The sequence below is a fragment of the Chlorocebus sabaeus genome, chromosome X (genome assembly GCF_047675955.1).
Source record: "Chlorocebus sabaeus isolate Y175 chromosome X, mChlSab1.0.hap1, whole genome shotgun sequence".
Classification (NCBI taxonomy): Eukaryota; Metazoa; Chordata; class Mammalia; order Primates; family Cercopithecidae; genus Chlorocebus; species Chlorocebus sabaeus.
The window spans coordinates 114,261,498-114,282,811 of record NC_132933.1 but is presented as its reverse complement, the minus strand read 5'-3'; the positions used below and the strand labels follow the sequence as shown (position 1 = coordinate 114,282,811).

At 39.1% G+C, this 21,314-nt stretch overlaps 1 protein-coding gene across 1 annotated transcript in view; it reads left to right on the top strand.

The window, feature by feature from the left end:
* Positions 1-1,441: 1,441 nt before the first annotated feature.
* Positions 1,442-21,314, top strand: part of TSPAN7 (tetraspanin 7) — a 118,228-nt gene continuing 98,355 nt past the window's right edge. Inside the window, exon 1 of the mRNA XM_007991402.3 lies at positions 1,442-1,570. Coding sequence (XP_007989593.1) covers positions 1,490-1,570 — 81 coding nt within the window. The 5' untranslated portion in view covers positions 1,442-1,489. The remainder of the gene's footprint in view (positions 1,571-21,314) is intronic.

The following is a 21,314-nucleotide window of genomic DNA, read 5'->3' as shown; positions in this document are numbered from 1 at the left end:
CTACAAACCATATCTGGGTGGAATGTACATTTTTATTATGATATAATTAATATATCATAAAAGCCATCCTCTTAAAGTGTACAACTCAGTGGTTTTTAGTAATTCACAATATTGTGCAACCATCATCACTATGTAATTCTAGAACATTCTCATTACTCTAAAAAGAAGCCCCTTACCCATTAAGAGTCACTCCTCATTCCTGCCTCCCACTCGCTGCAACCACTAATCTCTTTTCTGTCTCTACGGATTTGTCTATTTTGGATATTTCCTATACATGAATCATTCAGTGTGTGGTCTTTTGTGTCTGGCTTCTTTCGCTTATTTTCAAGGTTCATCCACATTGCAGCATTTATCAGTAGTACTTCATTCTTATGTGGCCGAATAATTTTCCATTGTATGGATGCACCGAATTTTGGTCATCCACTCATCAGCTGATGGATATTTGAGTTGCTTCCAATTTTTGGCTATTGTGAATAATGCCACTATAAACGTTTATGTATATGGTTTTGCGTGGGCATATATTTTCATTTCTCTTGGGTAAATACCCAGGAATGGAGTTGCTGGATCATACGCAAACTCTGTTCAACATTTTGAGGAACTCCAAATTGGTTGTGAACATTTTTTGACCTCAATGCGGCTTTCCCTTACGGGAGGGAGGTGGTCTGTACTTGTTAGCGTGCCGCAAATGATTCTCAGGCATATGAAACATTTTTCTGTTATCTGTTAAACATTGTATGTGCAGCAAGGATGACGCCTCATACAGACCTTTGTCATTTCGTTTTATCATTTCACAATGTAAGAAAAATCTAAAAAATGGAGGAGCCTACAGATACCTGTGGTGGCGAGGATTTGGGGTCTGAGCTCCTGGGTTCCTGTCCATCCCTCCAGCTGTATCTCCGGCCACCTGTCACAGTCTGTTCCTGGCACAGACAAGGCCTGCTGGTTGCCAAGGACATGACTACTGGGCCACTTCCATGTGAGAAGGCCCTGGCGGGTGTCAAAATGCAGAAACGTGACTGATGGGCAGGGGGGCACCCATAAACTTCCCATAGCCAGGTGCAGGCATCCCTGCAAATGTAACGCCCAACTGTGTACAAAGCAGAAATCTAAATGCCAGGGCGGACTGGGAGAGGTTCCCGTGACCTCTGACCCGGCCTCTAAATTCTCCCATTCCCTCCCCGCTGTCCTGCCGCGCCCCGTCTCCCCTCGCCTGGCCTCGTCTCTCTCCTCCGCTGGGGGTCTGAGCCTGCGCGGTATTGCGGGCGCGGGCGGTGTTTCCCGCATGCGCAGTCACTGCCCGGCCCTGCTCGGCTTTTTCAGTAGGAACACCGTGCGGTGCGCGCTCACGCACGCGCACGGCCTCGCCGGCGCGCTCACGAGGCCTCCCGCCGCACGCGCCCCCGGCCCGCCCCGCCCCGTCCCGCCTCTTCCCCCCTCCCGCGCGCCCGCCCGCCGCCTGCCGCCGCCGCCGCCGCCGGAGCTCTGTAGTATGGCATCGAGGAGAATGGAGACCAAACCTGTGATAACCTGTCTCAAAACCCTCCTCATCATCTACTCCTTCGTCTTCTGGGTAAGTACCCACGCCGGGCCCGTGGCCGAGTCGCTGTCCATCTGTCCGTATGATGATGCTCTGAGAAAAGAAGTGGGGAGGAAAACCCAAACCAAAAATCAAATCTCGGACCCCTCTTTAAGGAGACAGGCGCGGGGTGCTGGGTCGGGGATGCAGGATGGTAGTAGGGTGCGGGTCGGGGCTGCTGGAACCCTAGACCTCGCTCGGCGCAGGCTGCAAGGGGCTGCCTAGTGTCGGTGACTGCAGGTTGTTGACCTTCCAAAAAAAAGAATGTTAATGTATTAGTTTCTTTTTTAATCTCCCGGGATAGGGTCAGCTCCTGGGGAAAGTTGCGGGTTTAATCGTCTGTTTTCCTCGCTATACACCCTTCACTCCCTTCCCCTACCAGCCGGTTCGTGGCGCCTCTTGGAGCTTAACCTGTGGCCGGCTAGGAGAGGACACGGGAGCGTGGGGTTTAATCTCAGATTCGCAGTTATTCCCGACCCCACGGGGCTGCGGGAGGGAGGCACCAGAAGCACTGTGCCTGCCTGGCTGGGCAAGGGCGACCGAAGTCTCCCAAGCACACGATGGGGAGCAGGCGTTGTCACCGCGTGGAGGCGCACGAAAGGGAGAGGGTCTTACATAAGCCCTCAAAGGGGCATCTTTGAGGTTTCTTGGTGACCCAAGAGACGAGTCTTTGGATTCCTTTCCCACCTCCCTGCATCCTTACACTCCCTATCTGGTCGTTCTGTCACTGCATGAACACAATCCGCAGCGCCCTGGCGGAGGGTCCCCTCCAGTTGGTGATAGAGATAGCGCCCCAACTCTACTCTCCATCTATCCAGTGCTGCCGCCGGTCCTTGAAGCTCAATGCAGAAGGGTGACGTCAGCCCCTCAGCCAGGGCCGCGGGGGGCTGCGTGGTGCACCTCGCGGAGGGATGCGCCTTTCTGCGCGGGGGAGGGGGGAGAAGGAGGAGGAGGAGGAGGAGGAGGAGGGGGCTCCAGGCTTGTGCCTTACCTCATCCTGTTTGGCAAATCATGGAATCAGTGCAGGGCTGACACTGCAGTGATTCACTGAGAGAGGTGCGTGGTACTTAAAGACCATTCCCCGTTATTTCTCTTTTCATGCAGATGACCCCGTCTTCCCTAGTTCCTTACTCCCATAACCAAGCTACAGCTACCCCGCAGGGGAATGAATATCGACCCTCTTCCCCCCTTGTCCCCCAAATCTGGGTCATTTTAGCTTCGATGGCAGTCATTTTGAAATCTGAGGCTCTGTAGGGAAAGCCAGTTCAACCTTTGGTTGTTTTCTTCTTGCACCCCCCACCCCCGCCCCTCACCCACCACCACATATTAGCCCTAATTTTGCTTTGAAACTGGAGCACAGTACTGTATGAGGTACCGAGAATCAGCTAGATGGCAAACCGGACTGTTTGCAATGGTCAAGGAAGGAGCAGAAATTTACTGAGGTTCAAAAATATTACTAATGTCCCCGGACATTTCCTTATCGCTGGCGTTGGTGATTCTTCAAGTCGGGGAAGGTATGGACTCCCCAGACCACGCATACCAGGAGCTCTGCAATGAGTTAGGATAGATTAACCGGCATATTGCACAAGGCAAACACAGAAACGGACTTTATTTGGACTGACAATGACACAGGTTGAAATGTCTCAGTAACGGAATTGTGAGCTATGCACGGATCATATCATCTTATGCTCTGCCTGTAAAAAGCGATAACACATGCTGATTGCTGAAACTTCCCAGTAGCCATTCCTGGGAACTGGTTTATCTTTATGTGTTTCCTTAAATCTCTTTTGTTTGGCCCTTTATCATTTACTTGACTTCCTATTTGTTACTGGAGTAAATCATATGGGGGGGAGGGGATATTTTTAGCTTCCTTAAAAATAAGGTTTACAGTGCACATGAAGAAATATCGTTCTTTCAGAATCACTGCAAGCTGGTAAAGAAGGGGTATCTTCCAGACTGAGGCTTTTCATATGAACACTTTAACTCGCCTTGCTTACATTCCACCCCCATGAATCTAATTACTTAATGCCCCCAATACATCTTAAACAATCACTGCATTTTATGTCCTCCGGAAGTTCCTTGATGCCTTCATTTTAATTTTTTCTACTTTCAAGATTTTCATAGTCTTAAATATTTACCTGGAACATTTTCAATAGTTTAAATACCAAAGCCAGTCCTGGCTTTGGTTGTTGTAATCATTTCATACTTACAACCAAAAGAATAAGATCTCTTCGGATGTGTGAGGATATTTTAAACAAGACATTATTTTTAAGTAGCCTTACTGAGACATGATTCACATGCCATAAAAGCCACCTATTTAAAGTATATGATTCAGTGAGTTTTAGTATAAGTAGCACATATTTTAGTATATAAGTGGTATATATTTCTGTATATTTAGTATATTCATAGATATGTGCAACCATCACCCCAGTCATTTTTAGAACATTGCATCATTTCACAAGAAACCCATTTCTTTAGCTGTTATCCCATTTACCCCCCAATTTCAACTTCCCACCCTCATGCCCACCCCCTGCCAGCCCTAAGCAACCACTACTTTCTGTCTCTAGAGATTTCCATATTGCAGACATTTCATATAAATGTAATCATACAATATTTACCCTTTTGTGACTGTTTTTTTCACTCAGCATAATTACTTCAAGGTTCATCCATGTTGTAGTGTATATCACTACTTCATTCCTTTTTATGGTTGAGTAATATTCCATTGGATGATTATAGCACATTTTGTTTATCCGTTTGTCTGTTGGGGGACATTTGAGTTGATTGGGTCATTTAGCTATCATGAATACTGGTGCTATAAACATTCATGTACAATTTTTTGTGTGAACATGTCTTCATTTCTATTGGGTATATACCTGGGGGTTGAATTGCTAGGTCACATGGTAATTCTAAGTTTAATTGTTTGAAGAACTGCCAGCTTGTTTCACAAAGCAACAGCACCCTTTTACATTCCCTTTGACCATGAGGATACCAATTTCTCCACATCCTTGCCAACATTTGTTATTGCCTGACTTTTTTTATTATAACCTTAGTAGGTGTGAAAGTGGTATCCCATTGTGATTCTGGTATGAATTTCCCTGATGAGTAATGATGCTGAGTGTCTTTTTTATGTGCTTGTTGGTCATTTGTATATCTTCTTGAAGAAAAGTTTATTCATATCCTTTGACCATCTTAAGATGTAGGGCTTTTTTTATTAAGTAGTAAGAGCCCTTTTTATATTCTGGGTACAAGTCCCTTATCAGATATATGATTTACAAGTATTTTCTCCTATTTTGTGGGTTACCTTTAGATGGTGTCCTTTGAAGTACAAAAGTTTATTTTTATGAAGTCCAGCTTACCTATTTTTTTTCTTTTTTTTGTTTATGCTTTCGGTGTCATATTTGAGAATCCTTTGCCAAAACCAAGGTCACAAATATTTACCTTTTAAATGTTTATAAGAATTATTTCTCAGTTCAGTAAATGCAGTTGATAAATCTTTCTTCAGCACTTAGAACTATGTCTGGCACATAGTAGGTACTCAAATATTTGTCAAAACTTCTGAGATTATGCTAGGTAATTTACAAAAAGATGACCTTGGTGTTCTTTTTTGTTTGTTTGTTTGTTTGTTTTTTTGAGACAGAGTCTTGCTCTGTCACCAGACTGGAGTGCAGTGGCGCCATCTCAGCTCACTGCAACCTCCGCCTCCCAGTTTCAAGCAATTCTCCTGCCTCAGCCTGCCGAGTAGCTGGGACTACAGGCCCGCACCACCACGCCCAGCTAATTTTTGTATTTTTAGTAGAGGTGGGGTTTCACCATGTGGGCCAGGATGGTCTCGATCTCTTGACCTCGTGATCCACCCACCCCAATTACAGGCATGAGCCACTGCACCCGGCTGACCTTGGTGTTCTTTAAAGTGGAAGGTGGAGGAAAGATTAGACAGAATTATTTCCTTTGTATTCATGAGTTGTTTTAATAGGAATGTTTCCCTTTCTTTACCTTAATTTAGATTTAGAACTAGAAGGCATTTGAACTTAAAATGGTGGTAGAGCAGTAGCATCATAAAGGTTGACGTACTTAGCATATGTTAAACCAGAAGTCTACACTTTTGAAAGAGAGATTACTGTTTTATCTGGCTTTCTCTTCTGTCTATAATCACACTTGCTCTCTCAGGTGTTTCTCTAAAGTGGTGGTTCTCGAAAGGGGGCAGTTTTGCCCTCCTCCCATATTTGGCAATGTCTGGAGACATTTTTGGCCATAGCTGGAGGGGAGGATGATACTGGCATTTAGTGGGTAGAGGCCACAGATGCTGCTAAACATCCTACAGTACACGAGACAACCCCTCACAACAAAGAATTGCCTTGCTCAAAATGTCAGCAATGCCACCAAACTCTGCACTACTGGACTTACATAGTAGTAAGTCCTGTGAAGAAAAAATGGAGCGTTATGCAAACCTCTGTATATTTATTCGTGTTTGGAACCACCGTAGCAGAGCATGCGCAGCACAATCACATGAGAAGAAAAACATTCTCTATGGTGTACTATACCATTATTTGAAGAGAAAAGGTAGGTACCTCTATATAATTGTGTTCAAATGGATGGGATGATTTGTCTTTCACCTGAATGCTGTGTAAACAGATCCTTCATTTCTCTTGATTTGTATGTTTTATTTTCAGGTTTATAGAAGAAGAGGGAAAAACACACCTAGGAGTAAGTTATCCTGTGCTTTAAAGACTAGCAAACAATGTCGGGCCCATAGTAGGTTTACTCACTAAGTACTTATTTCCTTAATGAATGAATGAATGAATGAATAAATGAAATTTTATTGACTACTCTTGGGCTCAGTTATTTATTTCAACTCACTTCAATGGGGAAGTTTTTTAAAACAGTGTTATTTCTAGTCTACCTGTAGTGATTTAAATGTGCTCCTCCAATAAATGTGTGAAAAGATAGAATAGTAGATTTTACAGGGACTTGCTTATCCTAATGACAGTTCAATCATTATATTTTTGTAATCAGTGAGTTTGTCATTTTGGTTATTTAAATTTTTAATTAGAATTTGTTAAGCATGAATAAAAAGATATCTATCTTGCCCTATATATATATATAACAAAATATCCTTTCCTCACAACCAATGTAACTGTTTCAAGATCAAGCAAGGAAATGTAATAAATATTTTGCTTACCAGGTAACTTTTTGTTTTATTTATACATTTTTTATGTATTTTAAATACTCATCTGAGTTCTAAGCTAAGATTTAAATCCACCATGTGTGAAGAGAAATTTCCCTTGCTTAATTCAAGTGTATATTGGGCCTGATTTATTCCTTGATTACCTAAGGAGGTAATTAGCTTATCAATAGTGCTATCAAATTCTTCTATGGTAAAATATCAGTGGTTTTTTTTTTTTATTTGAGAAACACCATTAATCTTTCTTGGATAAATAATTTAAAACAATCATCATTCTTTTTTTTTTTTCGTCCAGAAAGTTTAGGTACTTGGGATATAAATAGAGGAAAACATCTTAAAGAGCAACTCCTAACATTTTAAAGAGTTTGAATTTGGGCACTGTATTGGTCTGTTCTTAAGCTGCTAATAAAGATATACCTGAGACTGTGTAATTTATAAAGGAAAGGGGTTTAATTGACTCACAGTTCCACATGGCTGGGGAGGCCCCAAAATCATGGCTGAAGGCGAATGAGGAGCAAAGTTACATCTTACATGGTGGTAGGCAAGAGAGCTTGTGCGGGGGAACTCCCATTTATAAAACCATCAGATCTTGTGAGACTTACTCACTGTCATGAGAACAGCATGGGAAAAAGCCACCTTCATGATTCAATTATCTCCCACTGGCTCCCTCCCACAACAAGTGGGAATTATGGGAACTATAGTTCAAAATGAGATTTGTGTGGGGACACAGCCAAGCCATATCAGGCACACACTTTAGTTTATAGTTATTCTTTTGCACATCAATACAATTCAATCATTCACTGAATGTCTATTACATGTCAGGTATTGAGTAATCAATAGAATGCATACCAGCGTTTACTAGCTGCTGCTTTTGGCATTTTACCTGCATTTTAAAATAATACATGTATTCTATTTCTCAACTTTTCAGTTTTAGATGTTATGTACTGTCTTCCCACTGTGGAAGATGAAGATTTAGCTCTCCTGCCCCTTTCTCCCATACTCGTATCTTCCCTATATTGTAGTTGACTCTAACATATCATTTTATCGTTGTCATATTTTGGTTAGAGCAGTCATCAGTGATTTCATGAATATGACTAGGTAAACCTAGTTACAGCTGAGCCATGCAGCATGTTATATTATGATTACTTGCATAGCTTTTTGTTTTCTCTGCAGTTAAGAATTGCCTTGTTTGATCCTTTGCTTTTTAGTTGCCATGCTCACTGCTAATTTATCCCTGTACTTTCCCCAAGATCTGTGTTTCTTCACTCAGTCTGTTCAAACACTTCATGTGTCATATCAGTTTCTTGTTCTTGGAGGCATTTCTCCCAAAGCATTCTGATCTTCAATCTGGACTAGTATTTTCTGGGCCTTTGAAACAGTGGACATCAATATAATCTCCCTTCACCATCATCCTGGTGAATCCTGTCTCCTTTTACATTGGATCCTCAGTTTTTGAGATGTCTTGTCTTTCTCTTCCTTGGTGTTTTTTTTTTTTTTTTTTTTTTCATTTTGGTAGAGCAAGTTTAATAATTTTCTGGAAAATGATGTATTGGGGGTTAATTTTTTGAGCTCTTACAGGTGTGAAAACCTTATTTTTCTCTTGCACTTAATTTGATCGTTTGGCTTAATGTAGAATTGTAGTTTGGAAATCATTTATCCTCAGAATTTTTCTGTCTTTCCCTGCTCCAAGTCTTGTTCTTGTTGTTAGTGTTGAGAAATCAGATGTTATTCTGATTCTTTTTGAATCCTGCTCTTCTTCTCTGAAAGTCGTTATGATCTCTTGCTTGCTCTGAAATTTCACAATAATATGCTCTGGTGTATGTCTATTTTTAACTATTTCCTGGGCACCCCTTGAATCTGGAAATTTTCTGTATACCTTTCAATCTGGTCCTTGAGTTTGGGGAAATTTTCTTTTGTTTTTTGTTTTCTTTACCTTCTTTTTTTTCTGTCCTATTTGGATGTTGGACCTCCTAGACTGATCTTCTAATTTTCTCCCTATTTTCTACCTCTTTTTCTTTTTGCTCTATTTCTGGGAGATCACTTCCACTGTATCTTACTGCTGTTGCATTTTTCATTTGTTTCATATGTTAATTTCTAGAAGCTGCTTTTTGAGGTCTAAATGTTCTTTTTTTCTAGCATCCTGTTTTTGTTTCGTGAGTGTTATATAGTTTTAAAATCTCTCTGAAAATATTAGTGATTTTTTTGAGTTTGCTTCTTCCTGCATAGTTTCCTTCAGACTGCTCTGTTTTCTGGCATATTACCGGCCTACCTCAAATTTATGGTCATGTTTTGCTCTCTTTTCTGTACATGTTTAAGAGGGGGCACTACTAAGCTGATTGGAAGCCCTTAGCCTGAAGTAGATGTTTAACAATTGTAATTTGAGTGATTTGACTGGGCAGTTGAGTTTTAGGACCAAGGTCAATATCTTTAGGTCTTTTCTTTTGGTCTCATTAGATATCCTACAGAAGAATCTTCTAATTGCTCTCTGAATAAAGAAGGTGAGAATATAGAAGTCTCTGTGTACAGTATATAAACCTTTGCTTAAGTTCCTGTTTCCTGTGTAGCATCCATGTCCACAGTGCTTATATTCCCCAGTTCAGAGACCATCTCTTTCACCCTCCAAAGAATAAATATCTGAACCTATTGTAGAATGAGGAGAGACCAGAGACAGGAAGTTGGCGTCGGGGGTTGGGGGTGGGGAATCTAATTGTTTTTCAAAAAACACTTACTGGAACCTATTTATTTTAGCTCCCCTTTCCTCCCTACTTCCAGGTATGCATGGAGCTGCTAACTCCTGAGTCTTTTGGGGATGTTTAGGTGCGAATATTTTATTTTGTGCTTCTCTCACAGCTGCCATAAGATTTGACTTTTTCTCAGCTTTGAAGAGAACATTGTGGTTGTCTCCTCTCTTTGTTATTGTAGGTTAAAAACATTCTTTTAGTGTCATTTCAGTGGAGTTTTGGGAGGTAGCCAAGGTAAATGGGTGCATTCAATCCATCATCTTTAACTGGAAGTCCTTTATAGCTTTATCTCTGCATCAGATGGTACTAATTAAATACCCAGTTGATTGTGAGTGATTGAATAGAGCATGTAAAACAGCAATAGTCGGGCTATTCTAATAAATATTGGTACCCAGTTTTCATTTTTTAAAAAGCTTTTGGATTTCAAGGGAAGTGTTCTAAGTTGGAACAGGTTTACTAAGACACATCCTCTATAAGGTCATCTGGTAATCAGCAACTGGACAAATGGAAATGAAGCTCTGAAGGTTGCTGCTGCTTTTTCTGCCCTTCTTATTTCTTCCCACCAGACGAAGTCCCATGTGTCCTCTGACCTAATTCAGACCTTGCTTGATTAATTTAGTGTTTATAGTGGTGTGTGTGTGTTGAGGAGAGGAGCTTGATGTTAAACTGATTATTGCTTTGCTGTTTTTCTTTTACTACAATGATAACCCTTCATGGTTACTATTGGACTTGTACATTATAATCTGGAGTTTTTTCTTATTTTATCAACTTAATTTACCATATGCAGTATACAGTTAGGATGTGTGAACTACCTTTTATAACATTTGGGGAACATTAAGTCTTTTTCACTTAGTTGTTGCTTAGAAATTAGCTGAATTTTGGTCTAAATAGAATGAAATACTCTTCTCCATTCTAAAACACAACTAGAGTTCTTGATTTGACCTTATTGTGAGTTGCATTACTTATTCAGTGATTGTTCTTTATATTCTGCTTTAAATAAGCACCTCAGAAGGTGCTGAAAATTGAAAGTCATCTGTGACTGTGTTTCTTTGTTTAAACATGTTAAACCCTTGACATAGATGACTAATGCACTGCTAAACCCATTTAAACACACTTTAAAAATATATTCTTATGTCTTTTTCTCCTTTAGTCCCATTACAGCAGCTTCCAATCTGAATTACCTCCTCATGGCAAGCAGATTTTTGGAATGCTGCTCTTAAATTTCTTATTTTAGTTGTTATTCCCCTTGCCATGACAGAATGCTTTTCATTCTTGGCTGAACATTTTTTTCATTTTACTGCAGAACCCCACTATTCATCAAGAAAAGGATGTAAAGGAAAAAGGAGAGCGTTTTCTTTGTTTTGTTTTTCCTTTTGGTTATTTGATCAGTTAAACAGGTAAGCATTTTATTTATTTGTTTATTGCCTTTTAAAACATTTATTATTACTTTTATAGATTTAGGGAATACAAGTGCAGTTTTGTTACCTGTATATATTGCATAGTGGTGAAGTCCAGGCTTTTAGTGTAAAGCATTTAAAATAGTTTAAACATCACATTTCAACTCTGAAAGGTTTTCTTTGGTGCTTTCTGCAAGATATAGTGGGATTTTCCCATCATCATTTGTTTGTAGGAGAAATTCCAGGTGCCTTATACTAGAGGATGATGAGATGAGTCAGACACAGGTACTGGTGAACAGTCTAGATCAGCGATTCTCACCCTGTTTGCCCATAGAATTGCCTAAGGGGCCCTAAAAAGATACTTAGACCCCATCCTAAGAGATTCTGATTGAATTGGTCTGGACAGAGTGCCAGCATTGATATTCTAAAATATGCTCCCAGGTGATTCAGCTGTGCAATTAGGATTGAGAAACATCGATCCAGGGAGAACTCAGTAGCTAATAGCAGGCTTGGTTCACTTGAGCCTCCTGGATCTGCAGATAGCTACAGAGTATCTAACCTAGTACTGGCAATATTAATTTGGTCTTTGTTGCCTGAGAGTCTGGAACCAGGCCTGCAGTGTCTCTCAGTAAACCAAAATGGCCTTGCAGTCTTACGAGACCATGTTAATCATTCCTGACTAAAGCAATGTGTATCAGAATCATCAAGGACATTTTAAAAACACAGATTCTCAGTCCTATCTCATAGAGTTTAAGTTTTAATTGATATGAAGAGAAACCTGGGTGTGTGAGTTAAAAAAAATCCCAAGGTGATTCTGATTCCTGGGATGTAGCTCTTTGGGGCTGTGATGCCATTTGATATAAATGAGTTCTTACCTCATGAATGCTTTCCTATGATATGATCTGTGGTACCATAAAGCTGAATTGAGGAGAGTATTCCACAAAACAAGATGTAGTCAATGTAGCATTTTTCTTACCCTCTTAGTTGGTCTTTGGCAAGGGTCTTCAAGTGAACTCTTGGAGTTCGGAGTAGTTTCCATTCCTTAGGGGGAATCTATTTTTTTTCATGGTTGTTCTGAGAAGTTAGGGAAAAGCCTTGGTTTGTCAAAGATGAACCTCTGTCAAAAGAGAGACCATAATCCAAGATGTAAAACAAAACCCAGAATTCATTACTTACCAAAGTAAGAGACAGCTTAGTCAAGCATAGTCTATGAGTGAAGCAGATTATTGATCTTTTTGGGAAGCATCATGGTGTTTCGGTTACAGAGGCATGAGTGGTTGAACTTGACCTTAGAAGCATGGCTATTTGAGTGAGACTATTGTTGATTGACTCTGAGAAGCATGTTCACTGCGGTGTGTCTGCTGCTGATTGGTTGACCTTGAATTGTATGAAGCTCATGGTAATTGGCTTCCAGAATTGTGTTCCCTGAAGCAAGTTGAGTTCATTGATGATTAGTCTGAGGTGAATTGCCCTCAATCAAATAGGTTTAAAAGTTGGTGCTGGTGGTTACTAGTTACCGTGGCTATTGAATAATCAATCTTTTTCTCCCCAGTAATAGAGACTTTTATTCTTACCTCAGACTGCTAATTCTCTTCAGTGAAATGAAGTTGCTTCTGCATCTCAATTCCCATTCATTCTTCAAACATCATCATGATGATGTGTAGAACTCCTGGATCAGTTTATTGTTCTAATCACTCCATAAATACTAATTGATTGTTTATGATTTCCAGGAATTAGACTAGGACTTCCCAAAGGTAGACCCCTTTGGAGTTGAAAAGGAACCCAAAGCTTGGTAAGACTGTGTGGAAAATGTTGCTAAACATCCCTTCTACATCCCCATCTCTGTTTGGGTTGAAGTTATGTTTCTGGTGAAGCTTTTGCAGACTTCTAGCCCTTCCAGATTTCTGTTTCATATTTTGAACCGTATCACCCACTTGATATTCTTTTAACCATTGCCTTCTATTGCAGAAGATTTAAAATTAGACTTAATATGAAGTCTTGACTAGCACATTTGCTGTGTGACCTTAGGCAAATCATTTATTCTCTCTGAGCTCCAGTTTCCTCTTTAGAATTGAGGATATCTATGATTACCCACCTCAGTCAAGTGTTGAGGGTCAAATGACATTCAAGTGCTTTATAAACTAAAGTGTGATACATATATATTTTGACAACATTATTCCTTAAGGTGTAAAGTGTTTTTTTCCTAGTTTCTTGTACATGGAAGGTACTGTATCAATACTTGTTAAATGAATAAATTGGTCAGAACATTCCTTATCCTGGAAATTAAGAATGATTCACTTTTAGGGTTTTATAGTTTGCTACCAAAGAAAGCTAAGTTAACAGAGTGGTTTGAACAGGAACCAAAAATAGGACTCATTGAGTTTGGTACTGTCATTGGGATAAAGGTATTCGTATCTAGGATGAATAAATATAAATCTGACACTTAGAGTCAAATGAGGAATTGATGACTTCCATTATTCTTTTTAAAATAGACTTTTCCTTTAAGGATAGCTTTAAGTTTACAGAAAAATTATAGAGCTAGTGCATAGAGTTCCCATATATCATACCACCATTTTTCCCTATTACTAACAGCTTACATTAATATGGTACATTTGTTATAGTTAATCAATATTGATAACTTTTTATTATCAGAAGTGCATACTTCATTCCTATTTCATTAGTTTTTACCTAATATCCTTTTTCTGTTACAGGCTACCCCATATTATATTTAGTAGTCATGTCTCCTTAGGCTCCCCTTGGCTGTGACAATTTCTCAGACTTTTCTTGTTTTTGACTGTCAACAGTTTTGAGAAGTACTGGTGATGCATTTTGTAGAATGTCCCTCAATTTGGATTTGCCTGATGTTTTTTTCATGATTAGAATGTAGTTATGTGCTCTGGGGAAGAAGACCACAGAGGTAAAGTGCTATTTCAATCATATCATATTAAGGATACATACCACCAACATTGTTTATCACTGTTGATATTGACTTTGATCACCGGGGTGAGATAATTCGTCAGGTTTCTCCACCATAAAGTTGCTCTTTCTCCCCTTCTCATATGGTACTCTTTCAAAGAAAAGCACAATGCACAGTCCACACTTACGTGAAGAGTTATGTTCTATCTCCTTGAGGAAGGACTATCTACCATTATCTTTATTAACAAACATGATTTTCGTTCAACAAATGTTAAAACCAACAGTAAGTATTTGTTAAACAAGTAGTAAAATACTAAAATTATTTGAGCCGATCAGAAACTGGACAGAGATTCTTGTTTACCATTATTATTTATGATTTGGTTTATCTAGCAAATGCAGTAAGAAAAAAATTAACATTGGAGAAAGAGATAAAATTATCTTTTTACAGATGTAGTTGTTGTAAACTAAATAACCCAAGAGATTTTAGGAAAAAGCTACTAAGAGAATTTGATAAGATGGCTGGATATAAGAGAAATATACAATAATTAATTTCTTTTTATTATTTTAGCATAATCCTTAGGAAACAGAGGAAGGAATTTCATTCACAGCAGCAACAGAAATCATAATTACTTCAGAATAAAGTTAATAAGAAAGGCAAGGCTCTTATATGAAGAACAATAAAATCCTATTTTGGGTCATAAAATGAGATCTGAATAGATTAAATAATACCAGAAGTTCTTGGGTAGGGAGATTTAGTATCATAAAAATATCAGTTTTCTAAAGATGTTTTTAATATATTTCCCAACAGAATACTGACAGGATTTTGGGGAGGGGGGAGGAGATGGTACTTGATGAAACTATATTGTTTACATAGAAGAATAAATACCTGAGAAATCAAGAGATATTTTGGGGAGGAAAAGGAAGAATATGCCTTATTATCAGAATATACTATTGTGGCAGATAGACTGTAAGATGTCCCCTATAATCTCACCTCCTGATATTCATGCCCTTGTGTAATCCCCTCTGCTTGGGTGTGGGTGAGACCTGAGACTGTCTTCTAATTAATAGAATATAAAAAAGTGATCAAATGCATATGACTATGTGTACATGATTTTATTACGTAAGATGGTAAAATCTATCTTGCTAAAAGACTCTGTTCCTTTCTGGCTTTGAAGCATCAAACTTTTATGTTATGACCTGCCCTGTAGAGAGGGCCACATGGCAAGGAACTCGGGGCAATCTCTGGCTGACAGCAAGAAACCGAGGCCCTCGGTAACCAGCAAGCAACTGAATGCTGCCAATAGTCAAATGATCTGGGAAGGAGATTCTTCCCCATTTGTACCTCAGATGAGACTACCGCCCTGCCTGATGCTTTGATCAAAGCTTTGCAAGACCCTGAAACAGAAGACTCAGCTAAGCTGTGCCCAGATTTTTGGTCCACAGAAACTGTGAGATAATAAATGTGTTTTGTTTTGAGCTTCTACATTTGTGGTAATATTGTTATGGAGCAATACAAAATTAATACAACTATAAAATCAATTCAATATGATGTTTGCTTAGAAATACATAGGTAAGTGGAAAAATAAAGAATCCAGAAATAAATTCTAGTGAATATGATTTAATAAATGAAAAGGAGCATTCATTTCAGTGAGAGAAACTAGATTTAAACGATCCTGATACTACAGGATATCTATATGTGAGAAAATAAAATTGGAGCCCTCGCTTAGATGATATGAAAACTTCCAATTGGTTTAAATGCTCAAATATGAAAATAAAATCCTATGAGAAAGTGTACATACCATATGTACAAATTAGGAGTCAGAGAGACTGCCTTATGTAAGCTGGAGATTTGGAAGCCATTGAATAAAAAATCAATGTGTTTGGTTATAAAATTTTTAAAAATTTTGTGACAAAAGGTACAATAAAGTCAAACAGTTGAAGTAGGATAAAAAACTTGTGTCAGACTATTAATTAATATACTGCTTCCTTCATTCAGAAAGCTTTGTTAAAAACAGTCTGTTTGCTTTCTGGTGCAAATTTCTTCTCAATGTGGACTGACAACAGTTTGCTGACCAGCCGCTAGTTTGTCCACTAACCACACTTTGGGAATTACTGCTCTAGAGAAGTGGTAGGCAAACATTTTCTGTAAAGGGCCAGATAGCAAATATTTTATTTTATTTATATTGTGGGCCATATAGTCTCTGTTGCAACTAGTCACCTTTGCCATTGTAGTGTGAAAGCAGCATAGACAATATGTAAATGAATGAGCAAGGCTATATAGTCCAGTAAAACTTTATTTGCAGCCAGATTTGACCCATGGGCTACAATTTGCTGATTCCTGTTCTAGGGGATACAGCTAGAAGGAAAGTCCAATCCTTACCCTCAAGAATTAAAATCTAAAGTTTAATATGGGCCTATAGGAGTGGGCATGAAGAAAGCCTCATGATTTTTATCTTGAAAGAGCTGGTCACGCACTGTCTAATAAATTAAGCACCTGAGCACTTCAAATGTGGATAGTCCAAACTTGGGATGTCTCTACGTGTAAAATAAATACCAGACTTTTAAGAGTTAGTATGAACACTGTAAAATATCTCATTTTTTACGTTAATTACATGTTGAAATGGTAATATTTTGGATATGGTGGTTTAAATATACTAGTTAGATTAATTTCACTAGTTTTTTTTTTTACTTGGAATGTGGCTTTTGATTGAAGCTTTTTCATACCCTAATTTAAAGTTAGATATGTGGCTCTTGGACAGCAATGAACTGTAAGCAATGAACTGTAAGAGAGAGAGCCTGTGGGGCTGGGGAATTTGGAAAGGTCATGTGGACATAGTTCACTTGGAGAATGACAGGATTTTGACAAGTGGTTCTTGGAGAGGATAATCAAGGCTATCAGCAGAATGGTTTCTGTGTTTAGGACAGGAATAAGTTTAGCTGTAATAAAAAGTGAGGCATGCAGCAAGTTTAGGTGAGTAGGCATAAGCCTTATTGTGGGTTGATTGTATGAGTAAGGGTTTTGGGCCTGCTTTGGCCAGTAGGCCAGTAGCCAGTAGGCTAGTCCATACTTTTGAGCAGGGAGTAGTAACTTTGGTAGCTATACTTTGCAGGCCTAATCTGGAAGTAGTAAGTTGGTTGGGTTGAAATAAGAAAAGCAAGAAGTGATGAAACCAGGTTAACTAGGTAAGAATGAAAGTCTAATATAGGGTGACAGTGGGAATGAAGAATGGAAGACAGGGGACAGCTACTTCATGATGTGGCAAGAATGTTAGAGAGAACCCCAGTATTCTGTGCTTAAAGAGCATGGATGATGGTGATACTCTCATGAAAATGCAGACCTTAGAAAGAGCGGGTTTGAGACTAATATGATGTGTTCCATTTTGCATGTGTTTAGTTTGAGACAAAGGTAGATTTAAAAGATAGGCTGGTTCTCGGAAGCTTGTTTGCCTATATTTTTCATTGATAGAAGTGGCCCTAGGCAATTATTTATTTTTGACCATCTCTATACTTCCTGACCCTCCCCACTTTCTGCCATGGTCACAGTTGATTGACCTGGAGAGCAGATCTGACCTTTAAATATCTATTTGTTGGGTGTTCAGTGGAACTTGAGATAATCAGGCTTATAAGATCTGAATGGAGAAGTTCTTTTTTAGGCATTCAAACTCAAGATATAAGAGACGTGGTTGGTGTAGGGGCAGAAGGAGAAAGTGACCCAGAGAAGTAGCAGAGACATGTGAGCAGTGAACAGCTGGAGTTGGACCAGTGAACTCCTGGTCACTAGACTGTGTAGGCCCTGGACAGCTCTACTGCAGCCCATGCTTTTCCCTTCTGGCCTGAAGAGTGGCTTTTCATAGTTCTGATGAGGCCTGACTGAGTGGTATGATTCCTAGCTGCCTCATTTCCTCCTCTCTTAAACCCCCTTGGCTAACCAAAATGGGTGATTAGGTAGATGTTTGAAGTGGCTAGAAAGGCAGGATTGGAATTAAAAGCGGAGGTTGGGGTAGAGATACAAAGTTGTGAAAGGCCATATGTTCATTTAAGAGGCATAAAATAGCAAATGGCGTTTTCTTCAACTGCACAGTAAGCCCAGAGTTCTAAATGCAATTAATGCTGAGTTGCTTGCTGATAATAGGTATAATAGGTACAGCAAAGCATTTGGCCGGCAGCATTAATGGATGCCTACAATTCCAGTGAAGTCTTGTCTAGGGGATAAAAGTTCTCCTACAGGGTAAGAGCAAGTTACTTATTAATCTCCTTAACAGCTGCTGCTCTATTTGGGAAGGGAGGCTGCGGATTGTTTTAGTTTATATCCTTCAGAGATGTTTTGAGGACAAACAAGTAACTGCTTGGTATGTTGTGTTTTTCAAAAGATAGCCATGGTGTACAGAGGTGGTGGCTAGCCTGAGGGTTATGTAAATGATTTAGAACAGGCTGCTCTTTGAGTGGTGCCTCAGTGAGCACTTTGGGGGGCTTTTTTCTCATCTAGATGACAAATGGAGGAAAGGTGCACTTCTCCATATCACTGGAAATTCAGTCTTTTAAACTAAGATTTTAGAAGTGAACTCTGAGATATAGCATGCTAGTTATTTTGAGAGAAAAAAAATACAGGAAAAGAAAGGTACATAAGTGAATATTGTACTAAAAACACTGTTCAAATGAGCTATCTACAAATTACATATATATGCGTGTGTATATATGTGTACATACGTATACACATACACATATGTATGGTGTACATATGTGTATATGTGTTATGTACATATATGTATACATATGTGGGTGTATATGTACACACATATATACATAAATATATGGCAAGCCATTTTTGTAAAGAAAACAATGCATGTAACAAATGCTGAGGGGATCCACATCAAATGTTAACAGCTGTGGTTGGGTAATAAGACAATTAATAGACTACTTCTTTCTGTGTGCTTTTCTTTATTTTCCAAGGTTTTTTCCTCCTTTTATATATAACATGAACTACTTTCGTAATGAAAAGATTGTTAATTCTTTTTTAAAAAAATCAAAATTACTCTGGACATTTTCTAGTATGTAGTTTTATGTCTCAAAGATGGAGTGCCTTTATTTTTCACCACATCATCTTATTTGTAATGTAGTTTATTAACCCCGTGCATTTTAGGGATTTGATTAAATTAATGCAAGGCTGGGTATGGTGGCTCACACCTGTAATTCCAGCACTTTGGGAGGCTGAGGCGGGTGGATCACATGAGGTCAGGAGTTTGAGACCAGCCTACCCAACATGGTAAAACCCCATCTCTACTAAAAAAATAATAATAATAATAATAATAATAATACAAAAATTAGCCAGGTGTGGTGGCATGTACCTGTAATCCCAGCTACTCAGGAGGCTGAGGCAGGAGAATTACTTGAACCTGTGAGGCAGAGGTTGCAGTGAGCCAAGATTGTGCCACTGCACTCCAGCCTGGGTGACAGAGCAAGACTGTATCTCAAAAAAAAAAAAAAAAAAAAAAAAAATTAATAATAATGCAAAGCAAAAATGCATGAACTTGGTTTTTAAGCCTTGTCTCTTCAAAATAAAGAATTTTATTTTGTTCCTATTAGGCATTTAAATTTTTTTGGCGATGTATTTCAAATGTAATCCTAAAACAGAGAACAACATGATAATTTTCTGTGTATCTACTAACTAAATAGTGTATCTACTACATCTACTAGATAGTAGATTTTGGCATTATGCCTTATTTGCCTCAGGTATTCAGTTTTTAAAGAAATATGAAAAATTTACAGTTGATGCCCCTACATCTCCTCTTCTCTGTCATAAATTCAGAGTTTATCAATTCGGCTTATTTTTATACACATATTAATATTTACATATCTATAATTATTATACAGTATTTTCATATTTTAAGACCATAAATGAATCATGCCATGCATGTTGTTTTGAAACTTGCATTTTTGCTTAACATTGTTTAATATGTTTCCATGTTGACAGATCTGGCTTTAGTTTAGAGGCTGGCAAACTTTGGCCTGTGAGCTAAATCTAGCCAGCCACCTCTTTTTGTATATAAACTTTATGTGTTGTCTATGGCTGCTTTCACACCAAAACAGCAGAGTTGAACACCTATAACAGAGACTGTATGACCCAGAAAGCCTAAAATATTTACTATCTGGCCCTTTACAGAAGAAGTTTGCCAACCCCTAGTCTATTTCATTCTTTGTAAGAGGGTCTCCAGTGTAGCCTATTGAATATTAAACAATTTGGCTTTTATATATTTTGTTCCTGTTTTCATACTTAACAAAAAAATAAATAAATTTAAGGCAGATATGGGCTCTGTTCCTAGATGTTTTATTTAGTGATTTTGGAGAGAGAAGATACTTTTATTCTTGATTTAGATAGTTTTTCTCAAAGTGGGTTATTATTGCTTGAAGAGAGAAAAGGGTTGTGTGGTCCATGTGGAGCAAAATGAGAGTTATGAATTTTTCTGTCAGCAACAAAGGAGTAACCACTGCATGCAGTTAATTGTCTTAGGTTATGGTGATGTTGTTACTACAATTAATAGCTGCTACTATGATCGTTGAGCATTTAATAAGGGTCAAGGATAGTACTAAGCACTTCACATGCATTATCTTGTTTATTCCTTGTAACAATCTATTGAGGAAGTAATTGCTGCTCCTCATTTTGAGAGGAGGCAGCTGAGGTCCACAGTGTGCCCCAAGGTCGTGTTTAAAGTGAGGTTTCAACTTGGAATTCTCCAGCCCCACTGGGCCCAGTGTACCATTCCAGGAGTACAGTTCTCCAGGGTAAACCTTTGAAGAGATGGGTTAGAGGGTACTCTTTGAGAATCCCTGCTGCCCCAAGGGACAAATTCTCATTGACTCCAGCCTTGGCTTCTAAAATCTGGCCAAGGCTTGATGCCCAAGGGAGAAGCCTCTGTTTTCCGCAAAGGTCAAAGTTTACAACTGTAGTGGGGATAATTATCTCACATGGCTGCTTTGTAGAAAACTGAGGCCAGGTCCATCTTGTCACATTTTTGGCTATCGTCCCAGCTCAAAACTTCAGTTTCTCAAGGTTTACATACAGTGGATGCTGGAGATGGTCCAAGGGACCTTAATGTCGGGTCCAGTGCTCTTGCGAGCAACTGAGCAACTGCTCATTCACTTTCAAAGGTTTGAATTTGTATTAGTCTGTTCTCACACTGCTAATAAAGACATACCCAAGACTAGGTAATTTATGAAGAAAAATGTTTAATGGACTCACAGTTCCACATGGCTGGGGAAGCCTCACAGTCATGGCGGAAGGCGAAAGAGGAGAAAGACACATCTTACATGCGGCAGGCAAGAGAGAGAGCATGTGTAGGAGAACTCCCTTTATAAAACCATCAGATCTTGTGAGACTTATTCACTATCACAAGAACAGCACAGGAAGGACCCGCCCCCATGATTCAATTACCTCCCACTGGGTCCCTCCCATGACAAGTGGGAATTATGGGAGCTACAATTCAAGATTTGGGTGGGGAGACAGC